The sequence below is a fragment of the Tursiops truncatus genome, chromosome 13 (assembly GCF_011762595.2).
Source record: "Tursiops truncatus isolate mTurTru1 chromosome 13, mTurTru1.mat.Y, whole genome shotgun sequence".
Lineage (NCBI taxonomy): Eukaryota > Metazoa > Chordata > Mammalia > Artiodactyla > Delphinidae > Tursiops > Tursiops truncatus.
The window spans coordinates 46,717,997-46,730,947 of record NC_047046.1 but is presented as its reverse complement, the minus strand read 5'-3'; the positions used below and the strand labels follow the sequence as shown (position 1 = coordinate 46,730,947).

General features: G+C 37.4%; 1 protein-coding gene across 3 annotated transcripts in view; it reads right to left on the bottom strand.

Moving 5' to 3' along the window:
- RNF125 (ring finger protein 125) overlaps positions 1 to 12,951 on the bottom strand; it is a 41,165-nt gene that overhangs the window by 5,313 nt on the left and 22,901 nt on the right. The window contains exons 3-7 of one of the 3 annotated variants that reach the window (XM_073790639.1): positions 11,779 to 11,873; positions 10,295 to 10,350; positions 9,320 to 9,410; positions 8,440 to 8,493; positions 7,466 to 7,924 (exon numbers count right to left, since the gene is read on the bottom strand). In XM_073790639.1, the coding sequence (XP_073646740.1) occupies positions 7,882 to 7,924; positions 8,440 to 8,493; positions 9,320 to 9,410; positions 10,295 to 10,350; positions 11,779 to 11,873 (339 nt within the window). In that variant the 3' untranslated portion in view covers positions 7,466 to 7,881. Of the gene's footprint in view, positions 1 to 1,871; positions 1,980 to 7,465; positions 7,925 to 8,439; positions 8,494 to 9,319; positions 9,411 to 10,294; positions 10,351 to 11,778; positions 11,874 to 12,951 lie in introns of those variants that run through there. The other 2 variants (XR_012325367.1, XM_004328760.4) reach the window with 2 other exon arrangements.

The following is a 12,951-nucleotide window of genomic DNA, read 5'->3' as shown; positions in this document are numbered from 1 at the left end:
ATCAAAACAAAGAACACTGTTTCAACCTCACTTCCACATCCAAGAATATGGTTTTGAGTGGGTGTAAAGTATTCTCATCAAAGTGGCTTCTTCCTGACCAGCCCTGGGTCATACTTTGAATGATCTTGAGAAGAATGGACTGAACATGAACAGCCAAGACAGGCATGGAATCAACCTGGCTTTTAGAACGTCTTATGGAGCTAAGATAAAGAGGAACCCCTACGTGTTATGAAAAATGAGAACACATGGCTCTGTTGAGGGCTTGTGTGCCTTGGTGGCCAGAAAAGACATTATTTGAGAGACGGAAGAAAGAATATGAAGCCTCTGTAGTGTGGTTTGTTTGATTCTTCAAGTGGTCCTGATATTCCCATTTACCCTCTCCCCATCTCCAGTTTGCCTAACATCCGTGCCCTAACTGCAAATCACTCTACATGCATTATCTCATTTAATTCCCACAAGAGCTTCTGGAAGCAGTATGTACTTTGCTCTCCTCACTTAACAAATGAACAAACAGAGGCTCCAATGTTAAATGCCTTGCCTAAGGTCACACAGCTGTGACAGGGCTGTTACTGAAACCCAGGTCAGAACCCAGGTTCCCTGGATAATCTGGATAATCATAGTGGGCAGATCAGAATGCATGGAGAAAAATTTCCAATGACAATCTTCAACAATTATTAAATTCCATCTTGAAACTGCATAAAAATAGTCAAAATCATGTGAAAATTATATGCAAATTCAAATTTAACCCTTAACATTTCATGTATTTAGATAACGTAACAATAAAATGTACTATTTCAGAACATGGCTATGAGTGATTTTTCCGCTCATGATAGGCAATACCCCTTTGCTGAAAGGGACTCAGGGGACAAAGCATTACTCTCACATGACAATGCATAGAAAAAAGGCTATGTTAACCTTTTGCTTGTTATTACCATTTCTGATAACAGAAACTACGGTCGCAAGTATTAGAACTATTCATACTATACCACATTTTTCTTTCATCTTAAAAAAATCCTTAATATAATGAGATTGGCCATGAGTTGGTAGTTATTGATGGGTAGCTGATGGGTATACAGGGGTTCATTATATTATCCCACTTCTGTATATGTTTAAAACTTTTTCATAATAAATTTTTTTAACGTTTAAAAAAGTTCAATAAACACGAGAGTTGCGGTTTTTTGTTGTTTTTTTTTCGGTACGCGGGCCTCTCACTGTTGTGGCCTCTCCCATTGCGGAGCACAGGCTCCGGACGCGCAGGCTCAGAGGCCATGGCTCACGGGCCCAGCCGCTCCGCGGCATGTGGGATCTTCCCGGACCGGGGCACGAACCCGTGTCCCCTGCATCGGCAGGCGGACTCTCAACCACTGCGCCACCAGGGAAGCCCGAGAGTTGTGTTTTATAGAATTTAAATTAAAAATAGAGCCCGTGTGTCTCGCTACATTGATAATGTCATGTCTGTTACTAGCCATTCAGTATATTATAAAATGAACGCAAATTCTCTGAGCCATTTCCTTACCGATATGATTTCCTCTCAGCTATATAAGTTTTTAACTTCATAAAACTTATAACTATTAACATATATTGGGAGGCACTAGAGTAGAAATTAAAATAATGTGAAAGTGAAATCTAGGTCTTTACACGATGGCTAATTATTTACATCACAAAGAAAATGATTTTGTCTAAGGCAGGTAACTACTTCACTATTAACAGTTTATAAAACAGCATGTTTTTATGATTTCCTACTTAATGCTAATACTTAACATTTTAGCTACACATACATTTTTTCCTCTACAATCTTACTCACTTGGATTAAGAAAGGTAAGCTAAACACAGCATAAAAACATAATGTAAAAGTAAGAAAATATACTTACTATGAAATCATCATAAAACAAAGTGTGACTGACTTGCAAATGTCTTATTAAGCTGCCATTGAAGCTGCCTGGATTCTCATTAGGTACTAAACGGCAAAGTGGACAGAACTGGAAATAAACAAGATCAAGAGTTCAAGAAAGAATTTTAAATAATCATTATTGTCAGAATTAAAAAATTAAATAACCATTCAACAAAATGAATTTTAATTTTATGAATCTATTGGCCATACCTTGGTATTGTTGTAGAATTGTATAAATATTAAAGCAACATAAAGAAATAAAATTGCACTTATTTCTTCACATGCATTTCTTGTATATAAAAGTATATGTTTATCACTTAAAAAAATTAATTTATGTATTTTTGGCTGCATTGGGTCTTTGTTGCTGTGCACAGGGCTTTCTCTAGTTGTGGCGAGCGGGGGCTACTCTTTGTTGCAATGCGCGGGCTTCTCATTGCGGTGGCTTCTCTTGTTGCAGAGCATGGGCTCTAGGCACATGGGCTTCAGTAGTTGTGGCACGAGGGCTCAGTAGTTGTGGCTCACAGGCTCTAGAGCGTAGGCTCAGTAGTTGTGGCGCACGGGCTTAGTTGCCATGCAGCATGTGGGATCTTCCCGGACCAGGGCTCGAACACGTGTCCCCTGCATTGGCAGTCAGATTCTTAACCACTGTACCACCAGGGAAGTCCCTATCACTTTATCATTTAAACAATATTACAGTCAGTAGGTGTGCCATAATTTAATTAGTTACCTACCTCTTGGAATACTGACGTTTTCTTGGTATGTGGATATTCTATTATTACAAATTATAGTATCTATATTGTTTACTTTTGGGGGCATTATTTTCTTAGGATACATGACCATAAATGGAGATTAGAAGGTCAAAGTTATGAACTTCACAGTTCATAAATTACTCTATAGTTTTATACTGCCACCAGCAATATAGATTATAATACACCAGCATCAAATAATAATACCAGCATCAGGTGTTAGTATTTATACATATTTTCCTAATTTAATAGACATTAATGGCTCTCTAATAAAACTTTTGCATTTTGAAATATTTATAAGCTCACAAGAAATTGCAAAAATAACGCAGAGAGGTACCATGTCACAATAACCCAGCTTCCCTTAATGGTAACTTCTTACATAACTGTGGTACATTACCAAAACCAGGAAATCGGCAATTAACTAGACAACATCTGACTTAGATTTCACCATTTTTTGCATGAACTCATTTTTTTGGGTATGTATGTATAGTTCTATGAAATTTTATCACTCATATAGAAATGCATGTAACTACCGACACAATCAAGATACAAAACTGTTCTCTCACTACAAAGAACTCCCTTGTTCTGCTCCTTAACTTCCTCTTCTCTCCCAAACCCTGACAACCACCGATCTCTTCTCCAGAACTTTTGAGACTGGCTTCTTTTCACTAAGCATAATGGCCTTGGGATTCATCCAAATTGTTGAGTGCATCAATATAGTTCCTTCCTTTTTACTGCTGAGTAGTATTCCATGGTATGGATGTACCACAGTTATCCATTTACCTTTGAAGGACATTTGTTGTTTTGGGCTGCTACAAATAGAGCTGCAATGAACATGTGCGCATAGATGTTTTGCGTAAACATATTTTCATTTTTCTAGGATTAATTTCTAGGAGTGTGAGTGCCGCGTTAGTGTTACAGTTAACTTTGTAAAAAACTGCCAAACTATTTTGTTTGTAAATGGCTGGACCATTTTACATTCCCACAAGCAATGAGTGAATTATCTAGTTTTTCCTTATTCTCATCAGCATTAGTTACTGTCAACATTTTTCTATTTTAGTTGTTTTCATAGGCATGTAGTGGTATCTCATCATGGTTTTAATTTGTAATTCTCAAATGGCTAATATAAATGACTCTTTTAATATATACCACTTTATTACGTCTTAACATAGGTTTTTTTTTTAAAATTGTATTTCTTTGTGTATTCATTTTGAAAAATGAGATGCAGAATCATTACTGAGTTCCAAGTATATGTTAGGCAATAAATGAGGTGGTATTCTCACTTGATTGTCACAGAAACCCAGTGAATTATCATCTTTATTTTGTTGATGAACCCAATTTCAGAGAGGAAAAAAATTACCTTAAATCTACACCACTTCAAGTATCAGAGCTCGAATCTAGGCCTCTACTAGACAATCCAATGTCCTTTTCATATTATAACAGTGTCTAATTTATCAGCTTGGATGATGTTTTTCTCTAAATTTAAATGAGAACTTTACATAATTCTTTTCTGTCTTATTATTTTATTGGGGAGGGGGAGTCCCAGTTTCAATATGCTCAACTTCTATAAATAAGGCCATTTAAAAATTCTGCTCTACTCAATTAATCTTAATGTCTTATTTTAAATAAAATTACATCATCTAAATTATTATTGCTTTATAATAATTAATGATTTCCTTACGTTCTAGCTATCTTGGTTAATTGACAGCATGGCTATCCCAAAATAGCACTCCATCTACCCTGAGACCCCTACATAGTGAGAACAGAGCTGAGACCAAGAAATATTTTAATAATAGAAACAACCTAAGTGTCCATCAACAGATGAATGGATAAAGAAGATATGTATACACACACACACACACACACACACACACACACACACACACACACAGTGGAATACTATTCAGCCATAAAAAAGGAAATCTTGTCATTTGCAGCAACATGGATGGACTTGGAGGGTATTATGCTAAGGGAAATAAGTCAGTCAGAGAAAGGCAAATTCTGTATGATACCACTTATATGTGGAATCTAAAAAAATTACAACAAACTAGTGAATATAACAAAAAAGAAGCAGACTCACAGATATAGAGAACAAACTAGTGGTGACCAGTAGGGGAAGGGGAGGGGTAACATAGAGGTAGAGGATTAAGAGGTAGGGGATTAAGGGGTACAAACTATTATATATAAAATAAGCTACAAGGATATATTTTACAACATATATCCCATATATTGGGATTATGGCCAATATTTTATAATAATTATAAATGGAGTATAACCTTTAAAAATTGTGACTCACTATATTGTATACCTATACCTGTAACTTATATAATATTGTACATCATCTGTACTTCAACTGAAAAAAAAAAAGGATGTTGGCCTCACCTTGGCATGGACTTTATATGGCAGTGAACGCAATGGGCAAATAACAGCCACCATATTAGAAGCTACCACTAACCTCAATCCTTTGGAGCATCTATTACAATGGACACCCAGCTCTATCCGCGGTTTCGATTAACTGCCACAGCAACTCAGCCAATTACAGGACACTTTCTATATAATGGTAAATACCATTTGGGTTTAGAAATTAAAGATAACGGAATCCAATGCCAAAAGAGACATGCACTGAAAATAATTATAGACAAATATGCAACCAAACTTAAGGTACCAGATGACACATCTAATTTAATACCAGTTTGGAAGCATATCTAATGAAGATTTTCTCCTTCTAACACGTTTATGCATATACGCTCCCACTGCCCAGTCCAGCCACAGATATTCTGAATACCCACGGAAATAAACTGCTGTGGGAATGAGGGCTCAGGCTCTTGTCACTACAGCTTTTAATTCCAAACCAACTGAAGTCCTGTCCCTTCCCATAAGGAATGAACCTCAGGATCAAGGCAGAAAGTAAGGCTACCTTTGAACCTGTGTGAATGGAAATATGATTTTTAAAATATCCTATTTTTCATATCACTACATCCTATTATGTGCTAGGTTCTCTGCCAAGAGCTGGGCATGCAGTGCTGAACAAAGAAATTAAGTTCTATGGCTTCATGAACCTAATAATTTGGAGGGAGAGACAGACACAAATACACAATTAACTAATTGTGATAAGTGAGAAAAAAGAGGGGAGAAAAGCAAGAGCTGAAATTAATTTGGGTGTCAGAGAAGTGCAATTTAAGTTGAGTTCTAAAGGATAAATAAGAACCAACCAGTGGGGACTTCCTTAGTGGTCCAGTGGTTAAGACTCCACGCTTCCACTGCAGGGGGCGCAGGTTCAATCCCTGGTTGGGGAGCTAAGATCTCACATGCCGGGCAGAGCGGGGGTGGGGCGGTGGGGGGGGTTGGGGGTGGGGCAGGAAGCACACGAAAAAAAGAATCAACCAGTGAAAGAAAACACTGGAAAGTGAGAAGAGCCAGAAAGTGTGGTTCTTGCTGAAACGTCTTCCCTTTATAAAATAAAATATTAAATTTCTCTCAAGAGTGGTCTCATAATTCAATCTGAAGCATGCTGTGTGTGTCATTTGCCTTTTTTGAGTCCAATATTCCATAGATATAATTTTTCAAAAAGAAAAAAACATGGCAGAATATAATTACTGTGTGACAAAAAGGAGCTGTTCTGAAGGCTGCACATGAGAACAGTCAAAATTCCTTGAGGTTCATAACTTACTTACCCCTGTTTGCTTCAGCAACTCAGAAAGAAAAGATTAGTTGCTTGTGGTTTGATCTCTGAATTATCTAATTCTATCTGGAAGGCAGAATCATTTGCCCAAATCTCTAACCGCCCTGAAACTTCTTACATCTGGTAAGTCAGATGATGTCACTGATCTTATCTGAAGACAAACCCAGCAATTCAGTCCTTTAGAGCAATAATTCCTTGTTAACTTCCACACCAATCCAGAAGCAGCCTTGGACTCAGCCCTCCTCATCCAAGGATTCCACCAGGTGTTTTCACCTACGTGCCCCCAGAGGATCCCTAAGCACGTGACCCCAGCCCTGCCGCAGTATCTGCATCCAGCCTTTTTCTAACCACAGGGTTTTTCCGGACTTCTGGTGGCACTAGATGCTTCAGAGTGCATGTGTCTTAAGCTTCTACACTTAAGCACGAAACACTAACACAGGAAACCTGAAGGTTTTCTGTTCCAGAGACCACTTTTACACAGCCCTGGTGTATTACAGAACCATGGCTTTTCTGAGCAATCTGTTCCTGCCTGAAGGCCTTGATAGCATCCTGGTCTTGTGGTAAAATTTACTTCACCTCCTCCACCTCTCCCAGGTTGGGTTCCCCAACTGTGAGAGTACCTGGCTTCCTCTGAGAAATCTGCTCTAGCCTTGATTTGATATAGCTGCAAAAATGGTAGTAACCCGGCATCACCACCCGACTCATTTGCTACTACCCTGTGAAAAAGGCATCATCATATCATCATCTCCATTTTACAAATGATGAAACAGAGGCAAAGAGGTTAATGGGATTTTCTGGGATTTGCACCAAAGCTTATCTCCTCCAAAGCCTAGGCTTTCCTCCCCCGACCCCAGGGCATTGCTATTCAATAGAAATGTAACAGAAGCCACACACATAATTTTATTGTTTGAGTAGCCACATTACAAAAACTAAAAGGAAACAGGTGGGATTAATTTTAATAATATGTTGTATATAACTCCAGATATACAAATTATTATTATTATTTTAATAGAACTTTATTGAAGTATAATCGCTTCACAATACCGTGTTAGTTTCTGTTGCACAACAAAGTGAATCAGCCATATGCATACACGTGTCCCCATATCCCCTCCCTCTTGAGCCTCCCTCCACCCCCCCATCCCACCCCTCTAGGTCATGGCAAAGCACCGAGCCGATCTCCTTGTGCTATGCTGCTGCTTCCCACCAGCCAACTATTTTACATTCGGTAGTGTATTTATGTCCATGCTACTCTCACTTTGCCCCAGCGAAGCCTAGGCATTTTAACTACTAAATTCCACGATTCCTGGTTTATCTCTGTCCTTATGTCGGCTTTCTTCAGTGACCTCTATGACCTCTAAATCATAGAAGACCCAGTTTCCATGGGCCACCTCCAATCTGATGGCCAAACTGAGCGGCATGTGGACTGGACTTCTGTGGAGCAGGTACACAGTACCAATGGATGGACAAATATGGGGCCCTCCCTGGAGGGATGCTGTAATGCGGCCCATGGTCCAGAGTGCCTAGTGTTCCTCCAGCCAGAGCAGCACCCCGGGCACTACTGGTCAGGGCTCAGACTGTGTCGATAATATCTCCTTCATAGGGTTGCTAGAAGGCAAAGAGGCACCCAGAACTCAGTAAATGGTAGTCACTATTATGCCATCCTAATGCTTTCTTCAAGCTTCCTCTAGGACGGTTCCCCAGGGACCTATCATAAAACACCTCCTTAGCCCAGTTCCTCCCACAGAGCAACTTGAGCAGGAAAAGCCCCTGACAACCTCCTCTGCTGCCCCAACACATATCAAGCTCTTAGCTAGCCATTCCAAGAACCAAACCTCTGGGCCATTAGGATAAATAACAAATTCCTTTGACTGTGCTGTGGGAGGACTTTTGTCTTGAACTTGCTAGTGGAGCATAGTGTCTATGCCCTGGAGGCTAGACTACTGGGTTCAAACTGTAGCTCTGCTTATTTACCAGCTATGAGACTTAGCTCGTAAGACTTAACCTCTCTGAGCCTCAGTTTATCACTTGTAAAATGGGGATAAGAATCATATCTATCTCATAGGATTGTCGTAAGGGCTATCTAGCTATCTCTCCATCAATCACCTATCTAATATACTTACATTTCAACTTCATCCACTTTCCGAAAGGATTTTATGGAAAAAAAACAAACAAACCTTAAAACAAATTAAAAAAACCCCAAACTCATATATATGAAAAACACACATACACATATATACACATGTACACATATACAACATAAAACTAAAATAAAATTCAAAAAACTTCAAGGTATCACTTTACATCTGTTAAGTCTGGATAAGTTAAAAATAAGTGTACGCATAATTTATCCCTTATAAGTACAACACTCAAAAGTCCATACATTTGTGTTCATACCATCATTTTATAATTTCTTTCCATATAAGAACAGCCTCTACTCTGATTTTGTTGATCATATTTTGTCCTTTTTCTCTGAGTTAGAAATATGCTACAGGATATTACTGTGTAAAAAACTCTCTTATTGGGTAATTCAAGACACTCTCCTAAATCAAAAAAAGTTTTTTTAAATAAATAAATAAATGTACACAATCTTGGCCAGGTTAAGGTGAAAGTGGTTTACTCATAAATTGCTGACACAAGTATAAATTGACTCAAACTATTTAGAACACATTGCAAGAGTTAATAAAAACTTGCACTCTTGGTCCCAGAAATATCAATTTAAGGAATTTCCTCTTAGGAAAAAAGTACTTTAGAAGGAAAAGTTTAAACGTACAAGAATGTGAATGCAAATCCTAAAAATTGTCACCAATCCAAATGTTCTAAAATAGCAAAACGGCTAAGTAAACGATGACGTATCCATCATCACCCTGCCTTACCTCTCAACTATACAAAAATGAAAATTAAAAGGGGAACTCCCTGGCGGTTCAGTGGTTAGGACTCCACGTTTTCTAATGTGTATCAAATTTAGACACTGCAGCAATGTATAGTAACAGAAATCCTCACCACAGGTCTCCTTTCTGATCTGTGATGAGTAATGCAATGATCCAGCAAGCTGTCTTCATCCAATTCCTTCTGACAAAATGGACATACACACCTGGAAATTACATAGAATACAAACATTACTGAAATTGTTGATAATTAGACAGTAGTCACTTAACTAGAGGTAAAAAAATAGAATGTAAGTTAGTTTCTAGTCCTCATTCTTTCTGAGTTGATGTTCTTTTTCCAATCCTGATAATAATCTTGGTGCCTAAATTTTTTCTCATGAGAAATGTAAATTTGTAACCTCACAGGGGCAGGATAGAGAATCAGTTATAGTGCACTTGAAGCACTTTATTTTCTTTGGAAGAGAAGTACAATCTGAGCACCCCATTAACTGAGAAACAGAGGAACAAACCACCCAGCTGTGCCTAGGTTACTTCTTCTGTCCCTTTTACTTCCTCCCTTTCCTAAATCAGGTAACATCTGAACGGAGTGTTACTTTGTTCTCCTACTAGCATATCTAACAACACTAGCATATATAACTAAAGGTGTCAACTCACAGTATTAGCATCCAGTGAAGAATGGAAAATGGCCTGCAACTACCTTGTTACATCCTTATGCACACCTAGGAGTATCTGTCCCTCATATCTGTGCTGTCCAACGGACTAGTCATTCGGTATGTGTCTACTGGGTTAGTCCAAACTGAGATATGCTGGAAGTATAAAACACACTCAATTTTGAGGGCTTTATATATACATAAAAAAGTTAAATATCTCAATAATTTATATATTGATTACATGTTCAAAGGATAAGACTTTGGCTATATTCAGTTAAATAAAATATATTACAAATTAATTTCACTTGTTTCTTTTTACTTTTTTGAGTATGGCTATTAGAGAATTTAAAACTACATATGTGCTCTGCATTATGTTTCCATTGCACAGTGCTGCCTTAAATTCTTAGGGACAATAGGGAGACTTGGAATTTTTTGCTCACTTTCCATTGTAGATATAACTTCCTGTTCCCCAAGAGTTGTATTCTGGACAAGCTCCCTGCATAAGAATTTTTAAAATTTGAATTATGTAGTAAGTTCTTCCATAAAGCAAAGATTTCTATCTTAAATGCAAATATTAATCTATCCTGTAATACTGATTAATCAACAACCCTTCTCATTTTCTGTTATTTCAATTCTTTATTATTTCATTCTAACTAGCAGGAGAAATTAGTATTTAAATTAGGTTTTGTATATTTTAAAATTTTCATAAAGCCTATCAACCTTACAATCAAACCATACAGAATTCATACTCTGCCTAGAGCTAAAATACTCACTTACAATTTAACAGAATGGTATAATCCTATAATAAAAGGTACATTTGCAAAGTAATCTCTAGTAAAACGAGAGGAATGGGGTGATCATTTAGACTTTTGGGTTAGGAAATTTAAGTTACATTCTGAGTAGTATATTTTCTTTTTTTAAACATTTTTATTTAAGTACAGTTGATTTACAATGTTGTGTTAGTTTCAGGTGCACAGCACAGTGATTCAGTTATATATATCTCATACATATATATTCTTTTTCAGATTCTTTTCCCTTATAGGTTATTACAAAATATTGGGTATCTATCCCTGGGCTATACATGCGTTTTTTAAAAATAAGCAGAACTAACATTTATCTTCAGGAGAAAAGAAGAAATTATACTGAATACCTCTTTGGATTGCTGCGTTCATAAGAAGATTTAATGGTTTCAAAACCATCATCCCTATGCAGGAGAACACAAATCATTTCTTTATTTCTTTAGCAGAGGCAGATGCCAAACTTTTTAATTCCTCTGCCCATCAGGAGAGTAATAACTCAATTTTCTTTCTTTTTTTTTTAAGAAAAAATAATTAATGATCAATATCCTCCATTACACCTACTAGCCACCTCCATCCTTCCTCCAGCCCCATATAAGATTACCCAGAAAACAGGTATAGGATTCAGAATGCCTGCCCCACGCCTGTTCTTTCTTGTTAGAATACATACTGAGATGTCACTTCGTCCCTTCTAAAGAGAAACCAGCAAAATGAGAGAGAATGAGTTGGGGGAACTGAGAGGAGGTGATGGAAAAGTAAAGACAACAACCTCTAAACCATCATCTACTTCACGACTCTATTAGTCACAAAATACAGCCTAGCAGAAATTGAACAGTTCTGTTTTCTATTTTTGTATCTTCCTCCATATAAACTTGTCTGAGGAAGTTTCCACAATCTCTCCAGTGTTCAGTTGGCTCTCCCCATACAAAGTGTTTAAAGCAGAGAGAACAAAATTCTTTTGTAATTATTCCCATTAACAAATGATTACCAATAATAGGTATTATGGTTAGAAGCCAAAACATAACTACATACATATTTTCAGGACAAAAATGTTAAGCTTTCTGGCTCATTAAGTTCTCTATAAGCATATCAAATTTAGCATTAAACTAAATTGTACTGAAACAAACCTTGTTGCTGTCTCTCCAAGTTCTTGTAGTGGTCCATACTTATCTATGTACTTCTGACATGTTCTTATGTGTGCCCTCATTTCACTGAGGCAAACCTATATAGAAGCAGATTAAAATAAGCTCACTGTTGAAAAGGGGCTCATTTCAGTCAATGAAGTCTTTTGTGACCCAGCTGTATTGCTTTCCTTATTTCAAATAAGGTCATAGTGTGGGGTCAGTTGATTAAAAGGATGCAGTTATGATAATAGTACAACCAATTTAAGGCATTATCAAGAATAACACTATCTTAAATAGTTTTTTTTTTTTTTTTTGGCCGTGTCACGTGGCATGTGGGATCTTTGTTCCCCGACCAGGGATTGAACCCCCACCCCCTGCATTGGGAGCGCGGAGTCTTAACCACTGGACTGGCAGGGAAGTCCCAAGGAAAACACTATTTTAAAATTTTCTTACAACTAGAAGATCCAAAAGCTGAGTTCTTGAATTTGGTTCTTCTACAAAGTATAAGTTTTTTAAAGGGCAAAGATGTATATTAAATCAAATTTACTTTTTTTGGATACTATTACCTAAATCGGTGATGGAAAGAGGGAAGTAAGGAAGAAAAAGGGGAGGGGAAAAAGAGCAAAAGGAAGGAAAGGAAAAAAAGTAAAAAGAGAGAAAGAAAAACAAAGAGAGGTAAAAAGAATAAATAGATGGATTTTAGAGATGTCCAGAGTAAGTAAAAAGAAACCCTGTGCTTCAGGGAAAGATATAAATACCATGGCTTTATAATACATCCAGTAGTATTACATGAATTCACAATATACAATATACAGCTCTTAATGGCCCCATTAAGAGCAAACATAAAGGACAGCTACTGCAGTCCATTTTTATCAAGGCAGAATAAAGAGCCCTTGTCCTTCCAGATATACATTCAGATTTCCTAACCATGAGGGATCTGTTGCTAAATAACACATACTCTACTAAATGTGTCATTAGAAACTCTGATAAGATCTTGTGCTAAAGGAAGCTCTGTACAGCTGTAAGGTGGCCGACCCACCCTGCTTCATTTTGCCCAAGCTACGGAAGTTAAACCTCAGACATGAAATCTACCATGTCAAGAAAACAGTTATAACTGTCACAAAAGACAAAAATAAAAGCAAATGGGGGGCTTCCCTGGTGGCACAGTGGTTAAGA